General features: G+C 43.0%; 1 protein-coding gene across 3 annotated transcripts in view; it reads left to right on the top strand.

Moving 5' to 3' along the window:
- The window catches only part of Nsdhl (NAD(P) dependent 3-beta-hydroxysteroid dehydrogenase NSDHL), a 28,344-nt gene extending 9,690 nt beyond the window's left edge, over positions 1 to 18,654 (top strand). For all 3 annotated transcript variants that reach the window (XM_027954493.2, XM_027954494.2, XM_027954492.2), the window contains 6 exons: positions 199 to 357; positions 8,336 to 8,482; positions 10,824 to 10,952; positions 13,361 to 13,503; positions 15,402 to 15,504; positions 17,237 to 18,654. In XM_027954493.2, coding sequence (XP_027810294.1) covers positions 199 to 357; positions 8,336 to 8,482; positions 10,824 to 10,952; positions 13,361 to 13,503; positions 15,402 to 15,504; positions 17,237 to 17,569 — 1,014 coding nt within the window. In that variant the 3' untranslated portion in view covers positions 17,570 to 18,654. The remainder of the gene's footprint in view (positions 1 to 198; positions 358 to 8,335; positions 8,483 to 10,823; positions 10,953 to 13,360; positions 13,504 to 15,401; positions 15,505 to 17,236) is intronic.
- Positions 18,655 to 20,834: the final 2,180 nt, after the last annotated feature.

Below are 20,834 nucleotides of genomic sequence, written 5' to 3' on the forward strand. Positions count from 1 at the left end.
CTGTGTCTTTCCTTCTTGCTGGTCCCAGCAGAGAAGGTGGCACTGATGATGGAACACTTGAATTATATAAAGCATCTCCCTGGGCTTACAGTTTCAAACAAACATACCTGCCATTGCAGTGGCTCACATAAGTCTAGCCTCCCACTAGCTTCTGGTCATCACCATGCTGGTTCTTCTGACAGTTTTCTCTTTCTGTAGGTTAATAACTGCACAGTGATTGGAGGCTCTGGATTCCTGGGGCAGCACATGGTGGAGCAGTTGCTTGCAAGGGGCTACACCGTCAACGTATTCGATATCCGGCAAGGTTTTGATAATCCCCGGGTGCAGTTCTTTCTGGGTGACCTCTGCAACCAAGAGGTAATGGTCTCTGCACCTTTGCCAATCTCCCACACACACTCAGGGGAAACCATAGCACTTCCTGTGCTTAGAGACCAACCAAATTGTTTGGGAGAAATGATTTTATTTTGAAAGATATAGGAAAGAGTTTAACACACACCACATTGCTAGTATTCATAATGAGTAACTGGCATCTACATCACAGCAGCTCAGCTCCGTCATGAGAGCAAAAGCAGCAACACTCCCTACTTAAATGACCAGATATGTCTGTGTACCAATAAAACTTTTGGTAAAACCAAAAGTTTTACCAAAAATGTCATGTATTGTAGTGTGCTGACTGCAGATGCTGGGCCTCAGAGTTCATCTTCCTTTCAATTAAGGTAGAATTCACATACTGTATGCTTCATATTTTAAAGTGTGCAGTTCAGTGGTTTTGACTGTATCCACAAAGTCATGTACCAAAACATTTTTATCACCCCAAAAGGAAATCCTGTACACTGACTTCCCATTCCCTCCCCACTAGCCCCTGACAACCACTCTGCTTTTCAGTTGCTGGATCTCCCTGTTCTGGAAATTTCATAGCAGTAGAATCATCCAATAGGTGACCTTTTTGTGACTGGCTTCTTTCCCTTAACATCAGTTTTCAAGGTTCATTCATGTTGTAAGCGTATTAATATTTTTAATTTTATCAAACGTTGCCAAATTGCTCTACAAAGCTGCTTGCTCTGTTTGTCATTTCCCACCAGCAATGTGGGAGGATCTCCATGGCTCTACATCCTTGCCAACATTGGCCTAATTATTAGACTTTTTGGTGTTTCCATTCTGAAGAGTATGCAATGTAACTTGGTGCTATTTAAAGTCACATGTCTTCCTTGATCCTACTCTTGCAAAGCCATGTGTGCTTTCTCTCTCATGCTATATAAATTACTCTTCAGGGCCTAGAGATGGGGTAGATGCTTTCCTTCCTCCCTCTCTGTGCCCTGAGCCTCTCCAACATTGATGACAGTACAAACCCTTCCTTGTGGCAGCTACCCACAGCTACCCAGGTGACTCCTCATCATTCTGTAATGATTTTATCTCCTGGCTAATGCCAACTACATCAACCACATTTCCAGCATTATCATTGGTGAAGACTGCATTCATGAAGATGACCCTACCAATACCCTTGCCTCTCTTCCTTGGCCTCTTTAAAGAATGATCTCATCCTCTACTCCCATTGTCATTTCCTAGATCACCTCTAGAAAACACATCTTCTCCTTAATCTCAGTTGTAGGCATCTCCTCTTTTCTTCAATTCAGACCCTCTAATTAATATCCCAGCCTGAACAACTCATGATTCCACTCATACATGCAGTCATTTCCACTGCCCCTCACCCCATTCTGTGCTCACTGCCATTGGTTCCATTGTCCCTTACTCCCCTGCATAACCTTTACCTGTCTTTGCCCCTTTTTCTTCTCATTATGTGTATCAGTCAAGGTTCTCCCAAAAAGCAACCAATAAGGTAGGGTTGTTGAGGGAGGAGAGAGAGGTTGAGATTTATTTGAAGGAATTGGTTTATGTGATTGTGGGAGCTGGCTGGGAACATCTGAAATTTAATTTGCAGGACTGATAGGAAGCTCAGACAGAAGTTTATGGGGCAACCCAAGTTAGAATTTCTTCTTACTAAACCCTCAGTTTTGCTCTTTTTCCCCCTTTGTATGTTCTTTATTTTAAACACCTTGAAATGCAATTTATATACATTAAGCTTTACAATATAAAGTGTAAAATTCAGTGGTTTTTGATAGGTTCCAAATTATGAAGTCATCACCCAAAGCAAACTTCAGAACATTTTCATCACCCAGTAGAAAACTTCATACCCATTTGTAGTTGCTCCCCTCCTCCCCTCCCCTCAAGCCCTAGACGACCACTGATCCAGTTATATCTTTCTTGACATTTTATTTTAATGGAAACATATACCATATGGTCTCTTGTGACTGGCTTCTTTAACCTAATTTTTTTTTGAGATTTTATTATATCACATATCAGTACTTCATTTATTTTTATTGCTGAATAATATTTCATGGTATGGATGAATCAAATTGTATTCAGCTATTCATTTATAGAGGAATGTTTGGGTTGTTTTTACTTGGGGCTATTATAAATTATACTGCTATGAATATTCTGTGTCTGAATTTTTGCATGAATGTATGTTTTCATTTCTTTAATGTACACATACAGGATGGGTGATATGGTAACTCTACATTTCACTTTTTATTGATGCATAATAATTGCACAGAATACAGGGTTTCATTGTGGCTCTTCATACATGCATGTAACATAAATTGATCAAGTTCACTTCTCAGTACTCACCTTCTGCTCTCTCTTTGATCCCCTTCTTCTAGACTAATGGTTTCTCTTCTACATTCATGACATCCTTTCCCGTCTAACTTCCACATGTAAAAGAAAACATAAAGTATTTGTCTTTCTGAATTTAGATTATTTCTCTTAACATAAAGATCTTCAGTTCTATTCTTTTTCCTGAAAATGATATAAGTTTATTCTTCCTTGTAGCTGAATAATAATACTCTGCTACATGAAAAACGTGATATATATACACATATATGATAGACATCTAAATCACATGTTCTTTATTCATTCATCTGTTGACAAACATCTAAGCTGATTCCATAACTCGTCTCTTGTGAGTTGTACCATTAAAAAAATGGGTATGCATGTATTTCTAAAGTATGCTAAATTTAATTTTTTCAGATAAATACTGAGAAATGGTATTCCTGGGTCATACAGTAGTTCTACTTTTAGCTTTTTGAGGAATTTTCATATTGTTTTCCATTGTGGCCATACTAATTTATATTCCCAACAACAGCAATATATCAGGGTTTCTTCTTCCCTGCATCCTCCTCAGATTTTATTATTGTTTTTATTCATGACGATAGCCATACTGACTCTGTTGGTATAGAATCTAACTTTTGGTTAGTTGGGATAAGAGTTTATCACCTTATTTATCTTTTCAAAGAACCCACTCTGTTTCATTGACATTTTGTATTGTTCTTTTATTTTCTATTTCATCTCTGATCTTTATTATTTACTTCCTTCTCCTGGCTTAGTATTGGTTTGTTCTTGTTTTTCTAAGTCCTTGAGATGCATCATTAGGTTATTTATTTGAAATCTCTCTGATTTTTATTAATTGGATTATTTGTTTGGGTTTTTTGTTTGTTTTGGTTTTCGATATTAAGCCTTTTGAGTTCTTTCCATATTTTAGATTTTAATATCCTATCAGAAAAGTATCTGGCAAAGATTTTTCACCCATTCTGTAGGCTCTCTCTTCATGCTCTTAATAATTTCTATTGTTGTACAGATGGTTTTTAATTTGATGGCATCCCACTTTGTTGAGAGCCACAGCCGAAGGGGCCCCAGCAAACTTCCAGCTGCCGGCTGATGATTGGCTCACAGCGGCCCCAGCAACATCTAGCTGATTGGCTCCTCAGCCCCAGCAACATCTAGCTGATTGGCTCCTCTGCGGTGATGCTCATTGGACTGTTTCCCTGCCCTTTCAGACCACGGAGCTGCTCATTGGGGGACTTTTTTGGCTCCTCCCACGTGACCCAGCCAATCCGCCTCAAGAGCAGGAGGATTGGGGGAGGTGAAAAAAAGCATGTGTGGGGGGAGGGAGAGGCTTGTAAAAAGACGGTGGTGGCAGTTGAGGCTCTGAGGGTTTTTCCTGAGAGGCTGTTTTGTTTGGCGTGTGTGGTTCTAAAAATAAAGTTAGTTTCTTTTGACAAGTGGCTCCTGATTGTGCCCAGCCAGACTGCGGCACCACTTATTGATTTTTGGTTTTATTTCTTGAGCTTTAGGAATCTTGTTAAGGAAGTCAGTGTCTGCATCAATATGATGGAATACTGACCCTGTGTTTTCTTCTAGAAGTTTCAAAATCTCTGGTCTAATTCCTAAGTTTTTGATCCACTTTGATTGACTTTTGTGTAGGGTAAGAGATAGGAATCTAGTTTCCTTCCTCTACATATGAATATCCAGTTTTTCCAGCAACATTTGTTTAAAAACCTATCTTTTCCCCAAAATCTTTTTTTGGCATGTTCAGCAAAGGTGGTTCTAAGAGGGAAGTTTATCACTATGAGTCCCTACAGGGGGAAAAAATCAGAGAGTTGGAAGACTGGGGCAGAAAGATTGCAAGTTTGAGACCAGCCTGAGCAACTTAGTGAGGCCCTGTCTCAAAATTTTAAAGGGGGGAGGATGTAGCTCAGTGGTAGAGCACCCCTGAATTCAGTTTTGCTCTTAATGCCTTTGTGTGGTTAGGTGCAGTCCACTCAGATTATCCAGGATAGTGTCCTTTACCTAACATCAGCTGATAGTGGATGTTAACCCTAGACTAGTGCTAGATGAGATCACTGGGAGCCAGACACATAAAAATCCCTGTCATGTGGTACTTAACATTGTCATCCCATCCCTGGTAAAATCCAGTTCTCTCTCTTCCCTGTGTATCTGGGCAGCTGGACTGGGCCAGAGAGGAGGAGATGTGCTCGCTTCTTGCTCTATCTCTGGCCATGGCCCTCAAGCCTCCCCCAGTGCCACCCAGCCCTGCATCTGCATCCTTCCTCCCCTGCCCTGCCAGAACATGCCTCATCCTTGGGAAAGCTCCCATCTGGTGCCAGCTGGAATGACCCTCCCCTTCCATACTCAGTGAGTGCACTAGGGATCCATCCCACTCTCTCCTGCATTAAATCAGCTGTCAATGCACAGACCCCTGTGTTGGCCATCTTAACACCATGCCCCAGCCCAGCTGCTGCCATGGATAGCAGAGCTCAAAGAGTCATTTGTATTCATGACCTCTGCAATCCTTCTGAAAGGACCTTGAGGTGACTGTATCTGGTGGTTGAGTCTCATCCTCATAAGACCTTGGCCCTTCAGTGGCATCTGGTGCTTTCTTCGTTTGCCTTCTAAGATGTCACAGTCACCCATTCTACTACCTTGGTGATTTCCCCTTCTCAGTCTCCATAGCTCTATAATTTCTAAACTTTACAGGCTCCAGGGCTTTCCATGAATCTCTTTTCTAACTACATTCTATGTCCTGGTGAATCCATCCCACCTCAGGGATTTAATATTCTCTAGAAGCTTCTAAGTCCCCAGCTGGGTATGTCCAGCCTTGCACATGTCTAATTACCTGCTGGACATTCACACTTGCCATGTCCATACTTGTCCCTACCATAGGCTCCTTCCTTACCAAGCAAACTTACTCCTTCTGAAGTCTTCTCAAGCCCCAAAAGTGGCCCACTCTGTCTTTCCAGTCTCATTGGCCAAAAACCTCAGATTCATCTTTGATTCCTTTCTGTCTCATCCCATTCAACAGAAAACCTTGTTGACTCTACTGTGATCCAGCAACTTTGCACCCTTTTTGTAGATACTATCCTGGTCCAAGGATAATAGATCAGCATCTCCCACCTAGATGTTAGAGGGAGCCTTTTAATGCAGAACTGAGATTCTATCACTCCTCTGTCCTGCAACCTCCAATGGCATCCAGTCCCATTTAGAGCAAATAACAAACATCACCACTTGCACAATATGTCCCTACCCCTCCCTAGCCTCCCTCCCTCCCATATTTCCCCTCATTGCTGTGCTGCGGTCACACTGGCCATTTAATGCTTCTCTAACTGACCAACCAAGTTTCTGCCTCAGAAACTTTGCATTTGCTGTCCTTTCTGCAGGATTTGTTTTTTGTTTTTTTTAACTTTTTTATACTTATAGATGGACAGCATGTCTGTATTTTATTTGTTTATGTTTATGTGGTGCTAAGGATTGAACCCAGTGCCTCACACATTCCCTGCAGGAATGTTTTATGAAGCATAGAGCCTGCTTCCTCACTTCCTATAGATCTGTGGGCACTATATGTTAAGCAGCCTGCCCCTCCTAATCCTCTTACTCTGCATTCTTTCTGTATAACACTTGGCAAGAGCTGATATACTCAGTATCCACTTGTTTGTATCCTTATTTGTTCTTTCCACCAGAGAACATCATCTCCACAAACATAGAGATTTTGACTCTTTTTTTGATCACTGTTACATCTCCTCTAAAGAGACAGGATCCTTAGCCAACTTTTAACTTCTCTCCAAAACATTCCCCTAACTGCTTGTGCTGTGGTTATTGGTATATTATTTCCATTTTTGCTTAAATCCAATTTTAAAGGGAGACCCTTAGGGGGTTTTCCACACACTGGGTGTCAGAAATGATCTGTCTGTCAGAGTAGGAGACACTGAGTTGGAGTTAGCTTTTCCTCAACATCACCAGAACCCCAAATTTCTTAGGACCAAATTAATGAGGACATGACCAAAGGACAAAGTAGCCAACCTGAAGGGCCAGCACTGACCAACTTTGAGAAAATGGTAATAGTAGTGGATTTTAATATATTGAATTAAAAAGAAAGAATGTATATGACCATAGAAATACTGAAAAGAAAATTAGTTTTGAGTGGAAAGGAAGCTCTACTTTACAGAGGAATTACAGTTAATAAGTATAAAAGACATGTTTATCATGAGAATGTCACCATTTTGCAACCAGTCCATTGATAAGTGTTCCAGGCAAGATCAATCAATATATGTTGAAATCAGTCATGGGATAATCACCTCACAGATGATTTACTGATTGCAAAGGAGTAAAGTTACCTTTGGATGGCCAGAATCAAGCAGCTGTCTACTTCAGTGAACGTTCAAACTGAGCATCATAATCAATGGGACAAACATGTCCCTCACAAGGTATGCCTACCCTGAGAAAGATATACCTGTACCAATGTGAAATTTTTGCCAAAACTATTGAGCCCGAATATAATCCTGAGGAAACAAACAGATGCCCATTGAGGGACAATCAGTAAAATAACCAACTTGACTCTTTGAAAAATAGCACTATTACAAAAGATAAAGAAAAAACAGAGTTCTAGACTCCAGGTAAAAATAGCTATAAAGGACATCGTCAGCACAATTAGGGAAACTTGAATATAGACTCATTGTTAGATAGGAGTAACCAATCTGTTGGAATTTGCCTTGTGATCACTGTTTTGAGGTTATTCAGAACATCTTTGTTCTTAGGAATTGTATGATAAAAATTTCAGAGGCAAGATTCATGTTCGTATAAATAGAGAGGAAATTGTGGCAAAACATTGATTAGTGAATCTTGACACATCATTCATAGTTTTCTTTCTTTGATAGTAATCATACCTAGATCCCATTATTTCATCGAGATTTGGTGAAATGGTGATGTACCCTTATTTTCTCTTCCCTTGGTCACTTGTACCTTTGTACCTTGCACATATTAAATGGTTGGTTCTTCCCCTTGTACTTGATTATCTCACAAAGAGTTGTTCTTACTGATGATCAAACCACCTCTTCTTTGGCCAGTTGAGGCCTCTTCGTGTTGGCTCTTGAGTACCTTCTACATGTCCTTGGTAGTCTTGGCAATCTTTCTTACTTTCTGATAATGACAAGGTGTTCCTAATTCAACTTATGTATTTCCTTCCCCAAATATGCACCCCCTCATTTCTCTCAGGAGATTCCTTTAAGTAGTAAATTTAGTGTTTTAAACTCTCTTTCAGGTTGTACATTGTATCTGGTCTCTATATTGATAGTGTAGGACTTTTTCATATGACTTATAATTTTTGCATATGAACTCACCTTGTCCTAGTGGGAATTCTACCCCCTCCCCCAGATTCCCTAAACATGTAGAGTGTGTTGTCTCCAGATCCCATAGTCTTCCAATGCCCCCAAACTCTGTTTACTGGGGACTAGTTCGTGGAAAGGGGGTTGTCAAAGGGACAACTTGCTTTCTAGTGCATGCACTTCTGTATTGTTTGAATCTTTTACAAGAATGTGTTTCCATATTGATTGTAGAATTATAAAAAGGCAAGCAGCCTACTAGATACAGATTACAGAGTCAGAATAGGAGAAGACTGTTGACCTGCCCAGAGCACAAATGATTCTTTTGTCTTTGTTTGCTTTTCCAGGACCTGTACCCAGCTCTGAAAGGTGTAAACACAGTTTTCCACTGTGCATCACCCCCACCATCCAGTAACAACAAGGAGCTCTTTTATAGAGTGAATTTCATTGGCACCAAGAATGTCATTGAAACTTGCAAAAAGGCTGGAGTTCAGGTAAGGCAAAGGCAGTGGAAAGTGCTGTCAGGAACATGTGACCCCATGCAAGGGTGGGAGCTACAGTTCCTCTTACAGTCTTCCTGGGCTTAGCCACAGTCTGTTGTTTCTTAAATTTAAAGATCTTAGCATTTAAACCCTGGGTGTCACTTACAATCATGCCAAGGCCTGTTAGAGATTTAATATTCTAACCACATATCAGTAGACCATCTAAGGACCCTAAGGCCTATTAGTCTTTGAGTAAAGAACTACAAAATTGAGATAATTGCTTTTATTGTTATTGTGACAAAATACACATAACATTTTTTACCCATTTTAGGTATATGTTCAGTGGCTTTATGGCTGTTCCCATTGTTGTGCAGCCATCATCACCATCTATCTCCAGGACTTTCTTCTTCCCCAACAGAAACTCTGCCTCCATTGAACAATTCTCCATTCCTCCCTCCATCCAGTTTCTGTCACCTACCATTTTACTGTCTTGTCTGTATGAAACCTGACTACTATAGGGACCTCATACAATATATGTCCTCTTATGATGGGCTCATTTCACTTAATCTAATGTCTTCAAGGTTCATCCATGTTGTGGTGTGTGTTGGGACTTTCCCACCTTTTTAAGCTGAATATACTCCATCTTATGAATAGACCACATTTTGTTCATCTACCTGTGGACATTTGTGTTATCATCACCTTTGGGCTGTTGTGAACAATGCTGCTATGAATAAGGTTGTAAAAACATCTGTCCCAGGCCCTGCTTTCATTTCTTTGATGTCTGCATCCAGAAGTGGGATTGCTGGATCTGAGAAGATATGAATTTGTGCCATGTGGTAGCTTTCTGCACTGTTGTTACAAATCTTGGTCCTGGGAATGACCTTTGTGGGACTCAAGCCAGTGGATATAACAGCTTCCCCGTGGTGATGCTTGCAAGAGACAATTATAACTAGAACAAAAGCCTTCAGTGAGCTGGGAATCCTTCTCCCAGTGCTCCTTCTGGGTACTATCAGCTAGTCTCTGGCATGATTGTCTAGCCCAGCAAGAATAGGTGGGCTCCCATCAGTGTTAATAATAGCAACTCCTACACTTTGCACTTGAAAAGACACCCTGCCCTTCTGTGGTTCCCTCCTATTTTTCTCCTTGATAGGTAGCCAGGGGCTAAGTGAAGTCTACCAGTAAATGGAACAGGTGGGATTTCAAGCATATCCTCTGATGCCAAGTTCCAGACTCTCCACTTTGTCTTATATAACTGAAGTTCTGCAAAGTCCACTACTGCTATGGTTAAATGGAAGGGAACAGGCCTAAAAGAAGATTCCAGAATAGTACAACACCCGTACATTCATCAAAGTCTTTAAAGATCTCAGCATCTTGGCAGAGATTAAGTCCCCTGTGTACCCTTCCTCAGTAACATTGCTCCCTTTCTTTACCCACATGTAACAATATTCTGAATCTAGATTTATCATTTGTTTGTTCCATATGCAGTCCGTATGAAGTATTATTCTGCATGTTATAAAATGGTATTATATTGAACATGTCCTCCTGCAACTTGCTCTTTTCCAGTATTATGCTTTTGGGGTTCTGTCCATCTTGGAATACAGAACTGTTGTTCATTTGCTGAAAGAGAAGAATAGCTTAGTGAGTAGGGGTGTAGGAAATGACTTTCTGTGTTGTATTTAAGAAAATATTTCCAATACGATGATCAAAAGATTATTTAATATATTTTATCTTAAAATTTTAAAGCATTGCTTCCCACATTGAAGTCCTTTTATCTACCAGGAATTGATTTATGTTTATATTTATATACAGTGAGGTTGAAATCAAGTCTTTTTCTCCACACAGATGACCAGTTCAGCCCAGTCACTGTATAATTCTTTTCTTACTGTTCAGCGCCACCTGCAGCATGCAGCAAGCCATGCTTTCAGTGTTTGTATCTGAACTGAGCCTATTCCCATGCTCCCTCCTCTGCTGTGCTGGCCTCTCTCTGTACCCGTGCTGGGAGGGAAGTTTGTGGGCTGTTTTTTCCCCATGAAGAATATATCTGATAGTGATATACTATGAATAATGGGAATCTGTTCTGTCCCTCGGGTGTGACAAGATAGAAAAAAACAGGAGGTCCAGTGTTTCAGATTGTAATACCATGAAGTATCTGGAATGCACATAGCTGCAGAAGGTGGTGATTATGTTAAGAAGGACCAAAAAGCAAAGACATTGCAGCTAATAAATATTGCAGACACTCACATGTGAGGCTAGGGAACAGGCGCCATTTCATTCTCACACATAAACGACTTTCAGGCTGTTGGAATTGTAATAATTTCTGACTCGTATTTTTCTTTAAATCTTCCTCTGCCAGAAACTCATTTTGACCAGCAGTGCCAGTGTCATCTTTGAGGGCAGTGACATCAAAAATGGAACCGAAGACCTTCCTTATGCCATGAAACCCATAGACTACTACACAGAGACTAAGATCCTACAAGAGAGAGTATGTACCTTAGACCCACTTGAGTGAGTGGACATCTGAAGGGTTTATATTCTTAAGAAAAATGTGGGAACATAGAAAGTTAGCATTCTGAGGCCTGAGTATCAAACTTGGGAAGTAAAATGTATAGGTGAATTAAATTTTAAAATAAGAACAGTATATTGGGGCTGGGGATGTGGCTCAAGCAGTAGCGCACTCGCCTGGCATGCGTGCAGCCCAGGTTCGATCCTCAGCACCACATACAAACAAAGATGTTGTGTCTGCCGAAAACTAAAAAATAAATATTAAAAAATTCTCTCTCTCTCTCTCTCTCTCTCTCTCTCTCTCTCTCTGCCTCTGCCTCTGCCTCTCTCTTTAAAAAAAAAATAAGAACAGTATAGCTTAATATTCCTGGATACTAGTCTGAGTATTTTCTGGGACCTGCCTCCTTTTACCTTCACAATGATCCCATAGGCAGGCAGTGTTATCATCACCAGATTATTGATGCAGAGAGGGATCCAGAACCTTCATCAAGGGGCACCTACTTTGCATGTGGCTAGATTAGGCAGCCACTGGACTGAATAATAGCCACTGAGCTTTCAGGCTGCATGGGACCTGGATGAGCTATTACCATCACCCTGAGACAGTCCTAAGCTGTGGGCTATGGGTGTCCTGAGCCCCAGACAGCCCACCTTAACTGGATAGCTATGACTTTACCTTTCCCAGGCATTTGTAGCATGCCACACCCACTGAGGTCTTCCCTCAATGCCAGTGCTTAATGAACTGGATCTTACCACCAAACTGGCATTGAGTCCTCTGTGATCTGACAGCCAGGTGTCTCCCAGATGTTTTCTATTACTTCAGCTCAGAAAGCCCCAGTAGAACTGGGTGTAGAGAGACTCAGAGACCTCCCCAAACCTGGATGTACAGGCCTGGCCTTGATAAGCTGAAGTTCTATGTCCAGGCTGTGTTCAGTCTACGCCCAAGGAACACTGAAGCCTCTGCTGGGCCCTGACAACTTTAGTAACTATCATCTGAGCCCATGTAGGCTCAGGAACTCCAAATGGCGTCTTGGGCTCAGACCATCAGTGTCTTGCTTGTGTGGACTTTTGGGTGCTCAACTGGAATCAGCAAAGCCTGAGGATGACACTAGCAGTAACTTACCTAGAGCCTAGTTTCAGCCAAGATCAATACCTGTGTGGGTTTTAAATCTCTTTACTGATAATAAACCAAATTTGATGTCAGTGCAGGACCCCTTCAGTCACATGCCTTTAGTAATCAAGATGAACCTTGGTAGACATTGTTGGAATCCATATTTAGTCATTACTTTTATGGTCATGAGGACCACAGGCCTGACAGCAAGAGGCAGAGCAACTCTGGGAATCTGTTGAAAGAGGCAGCTTCTCCATTGTTGGCCAGCTCTGATTGTTATAAATTTAATCAATAAATAACAGTTGATGGGACTGAAACTTGTACAAGCATCTTGCCACCATGGAATAGAACTCCTAGATGACACACCCCAACAATTACTATAATTCCCAAGCAGTTGGCTTGAGTTGTCACATTTAGCCTTCTTACAGTCTTGTCAGGGTGGGTACCATAATCATCCCTGTTTTACCAAGAGTGCAACAACTCCTTTAAGATTTTTTGTTACTTTTGAAGCAAAACCTCTTTCCTGTACAGGTTAACTGGGGGACTGCATTGTTAGGTGATTTCAGACTTGCAGGAGCATTATTATTTGGCACATGACTGTACTTAAAACCCTTGGGTTTTATTGTGTTCACATAGCCCCACAGAAGACACCTCTCTCTTCCTGAGGTGGTAACAGGAAGAATGGCTGCCTTTTCTGGGGCACTTGCCACTTACATCTTTCACTCTCATCATTGCTGCCCTGTTTCCCCAGGGGTCTCCATACTCTTCACTCACTCTGACCCTCCTCCTGGGCCCAGTTGCATTTGTCTAAGTCCTTTCCTATGAGATGGTACACTCAGCATTGACGAAACAGCCCAGTCTGGCACATGTCATTAAGTCCCAAGCCCTTTTTGTGGCAGTAGCCTTGCTGAAGGCTCACTGCTGGCTCAATAACTGGAACCCTTCGACCTTTTCCACAAACTGCTGCCAAGATACAATTCCACCTGGCAGCATTTGTGCATCTTAGCCTTTGAACCCAAACCCAAGCCTTTCAATTTGAGCTCACTGGTTTTTACTCAGTTTTCTCCTGCATGTCACATTTTGGATGATGGATGGAATAGAGAGGTACTGGTGACTGATATGGGTTGTCATCCCAAAGCAGACTACTGCCCAGTAGTCTGTATACCAACAGAACACATCATCTGTCAGTCCTCTATGGTAAATGGTACCCAGCTAGTGAGGAGCCATCTTAGCTTGGGCTGAGAGTTTGCAATGGACACACTCCTCCTGTTCTCCTTCAGGCAGTTCTGGACGCCAATGATCCTGAGAGAAATTTCTTAACCACAGCTATCCGTCCTCATGGCATTTTTGGCCCAGGAGATCCCCAGTTGGTCCCCATCCTCATTGAGGCAGCCAAGAAGGGCAAGATGAAGTTCATGATTGGGTGAGTTTGCCCCCATTGCTCTTCACCTCTCCCTGACCCATGCAGTGCACAAGCAGCTTTCCATGCCAGTCTTACTTTGTTTAGGCTGCTACAACAAAATACCTTAGATTGGGTAACTGTTTTAGATAGCTCTTTTGTCACTGTGACTAAAAGATCTGACAAAAACTGAGGAGGAAAAATTTATTTGGGGCTCAAGGTTTCAGAGGTCTCAGTCCATAGATAGCCAACTCCATTCCACACAGCCCAAGTTGAGATAGAACATCATGATATGGTAGAGGGAAGCAGCTCAGGACAGGACACCAGGAAGCAGAGAAAGAATCCCTCACCAGGTACAAAATGTATACCCCAAAAGCATGCACCCAGTGACCTACCTCCTCCAGCCACACAGTTACCAGCCAGTAAATCCCTGTCAGGGATTCACTGATTAGATCAAGCCTCTTACAACCCATTCATTTCACTTATAAACCTCCTTGCATTGTCTCACATGTGAGCCTTTTGAGGACACCTCAAACCATCTAAACCATAATAGTAACTGAGAAATATATTGTTCAAAGTTCTGGAGTCTGGAAAGTCTTGAGATCAAGGCATGAACAAATTTGGTATCTGATAAGAGCCAATTTGTCAAGATGGCACCTGCTATTTTTCCTCACAAGGCATAAGGAGCAAAGAGGCTCCCTCAAGCCTCTTTTATAAGGACATTAGTCCCATTTACAAGGGTGGAGCTCTCGTGGCCTAATCAACTCCCAAACTTCCCACCTCTTAATAGCATCACATCGGGGATATTGGGGACACATAAGCATTCAGACCATAGCAGTGACCTCCATTCATTTCCTGGGGCTGCCATAATTACCAAAAAGTTAATGCCTAAAACTACAGAAATTGGTTGTCTCATGGATGTGGAATCCAGAAGTCCAAAATTCAGATGTTAGTAAGGTTTGTTCCTTTTGCTGGTAGGGAAGGAAAATCTGACCCCATTTCTATATAAGGTTGCATTCAAAAGATCCAGAAGGACATGATTTTTTTTTTTTTTTGAAGGCCAGTATTTAACCTGGTGTGCCTTCTCAGGAAGGCTGGGAAAATATCTCTTTCCCTATTTGGAAATTATGGAAACCAAGGCTCAGAGCAGAAGCAATTGGCCCAGAGTGACACACTAAAGCCTCAAATCTTTGTTTCTAGAAGTCAGATGTAGGTGTTACATTCCTTCTCAAGAAAAGTAGTGGTGAGGGCTCCCACCGGTGACATCAACTGTGGCTATCTCCCAAATGCACCTTTTCTTCCTTCATTTTCCCCTCTTTTTATCTTTTTTTGTTCTAACTAGTTATACATGACAGTAGAATGCATTTTGACACATCATACATAAATGGAGTATAACTTCTCATTCTTCTGGTTGTACGAGATGTACAATCACACTGGTCATGTAGTCATATATGCACATAGGGTAATAATGTCCGATTCATTCTATCATCCTTCCTACCCCATAATCCCTCCCTTTCATTTCCCACTCTTATCCCTGCATCTTGCTAAGCCTCATTACCACCCTCACTTATCACTTTGAGGAATTACCAAGAGCCGTGCATTGGCCCAGTATATCTTGGGAAGTAGTTGTTGAAGAGTCGCTGCCCAAATTGAAGCTTAAACAGACAGTACCAGTGCTGACTGTGCTGGCATGGTGTGGGCAGGGTACCCCACTTCCACATTCATTGCTTGGCCCTCAAATATTCCACTAGTGTAACGGCTCCAAGAGTCCTAGCCCTCTCCACTTCCTTATCTGTTATAGACATCCAGGTATGCTGAGGGTGGGCACTGCCAGGGCAGACAGCAGTTGTGCTGCAGGGGCTCCATGAGGCTCACAGCTGAGCACTACCAGCACAGCTGAACCATTCCCTGTGCACCTGCAGAAACGGGAAGAACTTGGTAGATTTCACCTTCGTGGAGAATGTAGTCCATGGACACATCCTGGCTGCAGAGCACCTCTCCCAGGATGCAGCACTGGGTGGGAAGGTAAGGCACCTGCTTCTTCCAGCTTGACTCACCACTTCCTGCCCCTGCATGTTTGCCTTTTTTCAGATTTCTTCTCTCTGCCATTGGGTTTGCTCACTGCTTGTCCCTGTGATCCTATATCATGACAAGTCTGCTTTAGTATCCCCTTGGGCCAATGTTGAGGCCCTCTAGTAAGGAGAGCTGTGTCAATGAGCATCACAAAATGCATGAGTTAATTAGGTGGGAGTGAGCAGAGCTTAAGAGCTTTGTTCCCCATTGTGTTGGTTAGCTTTCCATTCAATGGCAAAATGTCTGAGAAAAACAACTTAAAGGAGGAAAGAATCATTTTGGCTCACAATTGGTTGGCTCCATTATTTGGGGGCCTGTAGTGAGGCAGAACATGATGTCATCCAGGATGCAAAGAGAGAGGGGAAGGGCCCTTGGAGAAAATATACCCTTCAAGGATATACCCCGGTGACTCACTTGCTCCAAGTAGGCCCCACTGCCTATAGTTTCTATCACCTCCCAATATTACCACTCTGGAGACCAAGCCTTCAACACATGAGCCTTTGGGGGGGCATTCCATATCAAACTTCTGGAACCTACCCAAGATGCTATCAATGCATAGGAAAAGCCAACTTGACAAAGCTTTTGTAACTGCTTTATGGAAGGAGTTTAGAAAGTTTGGAGATAGAAGCTAGAGAACGAATGAATGACCAGGGATAAGATATTCCCTTCAAGGACATGCCCCTAGTGACCTACTTGTCTCAACTAGGCCCCACCCTTCTAAAGTTTCCATAACCTTCCAGTAGTACAACGAGCAAAGGACCAAACTTTCAACACCCAAACCTCTGGGGAGCAGTCCATATCCAAACCATACCTTCTCTGGAGCGTGACCATTTGATCGTGTGCTTGCTTCCTACCATTTCTCCCACTTGTTCCTCAAGTTTCCATTTTCCCCATGGCCCACACATGCTCACATCACTCAGGCCTGTCACCCCTCCACAAGGGTAATATAGCTGAATCTACTGGCATTTGGTGTCCAGTGGGCAGATCAGGGTTGGGATGATGGCCTTCTCTGAAGTGGGGTGGATATGGCAGGAAACAACAGCTCTTAAGCAAAGATCGGAGAGCCCGATTAGTCCCTTTACCCTATCTCCCACTCCTAGGCACCCCCATCATCTTTGGTTCTCACACCTAGATTTGGAATCCTTCCTCACTGCTTGGTCCTCTTTCACTCTGCACCTCTGCCAGTTTTCCCACTCATAACCTTGCAGGTGGTTGGGAGTAAAGGGGGAGTGGCTTTTGGTTTAGAACAAACATAGTATGTTCCAGAAATGAATCACCCATTCATTGCATACGAAGATAAGAAGATGAGTTTTACCATGATTGACAATTACTAAATTAATGAATGTACCTTCCTAGGGCAAGTTAAGTTCCATTTAAAATCCTAGACCATAGATAAAATTTGCACTGCCTTTCCTCTCTACCTCTGAATGCTGCCCATTTACAGAATTGAGGACAGACCGTGTGACATGCTGGAGCAGCCAGACACATGAGGAGGCCAAATATACACCTCAGTGTTTAGCTGCCCTGAAGAAGAGCTGGATGGGTGGGTAGACAGGGAGCAGCCTCTGGTTTCCCACAGTGAGAGTGTTGGATGAGCCAGTAGCTGTGGTTGGGCTCTGGGTCCCAGCTGCCTTCTCACCCCTGCAGCTGAGGAGAGGTTTCTAACTTCTTGTTCCCTCGCCAGGCATTTCACATCACCAACGATGAACCCATCCCTTTCTGGACGTTCCTGTCCCGCATCCTGACAGGCCTTAATTATGAGGCCCCCAAATACCACATCCCCTACTGGGTAGCCTACTACCTGGCCCTTCTGGTGTCCCTGCTGGTAATGGTGGTCAGTCCCATCATCCAGCTCCAGCCCACTTTCACACCAATGCGGGTTGCACTGGCTGGCACCTTCCACTACTACAGCTGTGAAAAAGCCAAAAAGGTCATGGGGTACCAGCCACTGGTCACCATGGATGACGCCGTGGAGAGGACCGTACAGAGCTTTCACCACCTGCGGAAGGTCAAGTGAGGCACCCTGGAGACTGGGCCATCTCAGTGTGTGCTCTGGCCACTAACCTTTTCCCCTGTGCACTGGTGAACTAATAGCCTTCAAATGAGTTCCTTCTGAGCTTAAGACTTCTTGCTAGTTAAATGAGACCATGCCCTGCTCCCTCTGTGCCTGTGAGGGTGACAAGAACAGCAGACATTCCTCTTTTCACAGCATTGGATTTGAATTTCTTAAAACAGGCAGCTTCATATTGTACTGTTTTGTTCTCCCTCTATATCTCTGTATCTCTCTACTCACAACCCCCTCTCCCCACCCAAGGTTCCTTATCACAAGGACCACCCTGAAATCATCCATTTCATTCTAGTATTCTAGTAGGTAATCAAGGTACCTGTAAGAAACAATCCATTTGCTGATTGAGAATGGGAGACCAGAATATTTATCATGCAAACCAGTACTAGAGTGGAAGCCACTAGAGTCTGTTCAAGGAACCATGGCTTTGACAATATCCTAGAAGAAAAGCAGAAGTTGTAAATGAGACTTCAGATGTACATTTCATATCAACACAGTTTGGAGCAAAAAAAAAACCACGAGGGCATAAATTACTATGATCCCTGCCATTCTGGAAGGCACAGCTGGTTTTTTACTTCCTTCCAGGTTGTCTCTCAGGGACTCTACCAGTGCCCACCTGCAATGTTGTTTCATAAAACATTTCCTTTTATCAGCAGAGTCTTGTCATTTATAGTGACAGTGGTGTTCTGGCTCAGTGACATGCCATATTAGCCATTTAGCTCTTATCTAACATGGGACATCAGGCTGGTTGATGGTAAACCAAAGAAAAGGGAGCGTCCTTAATCATCTTTGAGTTTGGGCAGAAAATCATGAGATGATGCAGAGAGATCCCTGCACATCACACTCATAAAATCCATCAAGCAACTTCAAAGGGCATAGCACATGTAATAATCTAGGCTTTTCTATCTTTTGATGATTATCTGTTTGTAGAATATAGTTTCTTCTCCACCTAATTGAAATGTAATTTCAAGTTTTTTTCCCTTTGTTGAAGGGCAGGGGGTACGTGGGAAACTACAATAAAGTGAAAGTGTGCAAGCCCTGCAGTTTGTGTTATTGGGGTATTACCTCTGCCTGAAGAGAAACCATGCTGGGAGGGTGGGGCAGTGGGATATAAACATAAATAAGACACCATCTTTGCCCCTGATACATTTAGAATAGCAAAGCTGAGTTCATAAACCACTATAATAACAGGCATGAAATTAGACACAAACTTCAGATGAAGTGGTATAGGCTCAGAGGGATGTGGCATGGCTTCTGCAGGGCAAGTAATGCATTTAGTTGCACCTAGAAAGGTAAACATTCAGTAGGTAAAAATCTCTGGCATTTCAGGATAACAGTGTCACAGTCAGCAGCTTGACCTAGTTTAATTAGCAGCGTGACTTTCTTAGCAGTGCATAAAATAATGGTGTCTTCGATTCAGTGAAAGAAACAAGTAGGCTGGTTTGGGGTGGGGGCCAGGGAGCAAGTGTGAGGAGAACCAGGCTAAATAGAGAAGTAAGAATGAGTTTAGACTAGGACAGAGCTTTGGAGTCAATCTTAGAACTAGTGGGGGAGAGTCCCAGCTAGATGAGAGGCTCAGAACTTGCTGGTAGGCACTGAGGACCAGATATCCCTAGTCTTTGTCCACACAGCTTCCTTAGAAAAATGCTCATAATTGTGTGAACCAAAAATGTCCTTTGTCAAACTCTGGATTGTCAGTTTCCCATCACTGTGGTAAAATACCTAAGATAAACAACTTATAAGGAGGAAAGGTTTATTCGGGCTCACAGTTCCAGAGGTTCCAGTATGTGGTTGGTTCCATTGCTTTTGGGCTTTGGCAAGGGAGAACATCATGACAGGACTGTGTGGGGGAGTCAAGCTGTTCATTTCATTGCAACTATAAGCAGAGGTAAAGGAAGGCCTGGACTCCCAATATTCCCTTCCAGGGAACAATCCCAATGACCTAACTTCCTTCCACTAGGTTCCAGCACCTCCCAATAGCACCACTTTGGGGACTGAACATTCAGCACATTGGCCTTTGGTGGACATTTCAAATCCAAATTACAGCATTGTTCTACTTGTTCCATCCACATATATTCATTGGATGCTGCCCTGAGCTTCACTAAGTAAAGCAGACACAGCCTGTGGTTTGAATGCACACAAACCAATACATAACTGAAAGATGTTCCAACTTCCAAAAAGGAAAAGTCGAGCATGCCTTGGGCAGGTAGGGGGCTACAAGTGAACCTGGCCCTGGGTAGAAATTGGGACAGAATATACATGGGAGCAGTGTCCACTCAGATCTAAAAGATGAAGGCAGGTTAATTAGGAAGAGGTTGGGGGAGCCCTCCAGACAGACCCTGAACTCCCAGCTGGCCAAGCCAACACCCTGTTTACCCAGGGATTATTTTGGCCATTCTATTTCTTCACAGTCCTCACTCAGGCCAACTCACCCCCACAACCCATTTGGAAAAAGTCCAACTACCAGGAAACCTCAACTTTAGTCCACAAACAGGGAACTCTTTAGAAATAGAAACTATCAGGCCCCATTCCAGACCTACTTGAACTAAGACTCTGGAGGCGGATCTGGCACTGTGTGCCCATAAACCTGTGAATGATTTGAGACCACTGAAGTATCTTCTCCCAGGTCACTGAGCCCAGCTATAGTCTCACCTCAGCCACTTCAAAACAGAATTTGCCCTGCTCACAGATATAGATCATAGAGGCCACCCCCATCTGTTCTACTCTGATGACCAATGGCCTAAAATGGCCTCTAGAGTTTTATCCACACCTGGACTTCTCCCATGTGGCACTTCCTATCTGGACAATCAGAGCCAAAAGAAGGCAGTGCTTCCCCAGTTAGGGACAGGTAAAATCCCATTATCAACTTCTGCATTTCCACTGGGGTGATCTGTTTCAGTCCATCTTCCTTCCCCACTGACACTGACCTAGTTCAGCATCTGGCCCCTAGGTCAGGCATAATGCAACGACCCACCTGTGGGCCTCCTCCCTGATCCTTACTCTGATCCAGCCCCTATGCACATCCAGAACATCCAACCTAAAACAGACCTACATTCTGCTTCTCCCACCCCACCTTCCCAGCTTCCACTGGGCTTCATATCTACTGTGTTTTACCCAAACTGAGCCTGTTTCCTGCTCATGCCCTGTCATATATACCTTTACTCAGATTATCCTGACTACTAGCAATGTCTTCTCCCTTTGCCCAGGTCCAGAATGG

This window comes from Marmota flaviventris, chromosome X (assembly GCF_047511675.1).
Source record: "Marmota flaviventris isolate mMarFla1 chromosome X, mMarFla1.hap1, whole genome shotgun sequence".
In the NCBI taxonomy this organism is placed as follows: domain Eukaryota; kingdom Metazoa; phylum Chordata; class Mammalia; order Rodentia; family Sciuridae; genus Marmota; species Marmota flaviventris.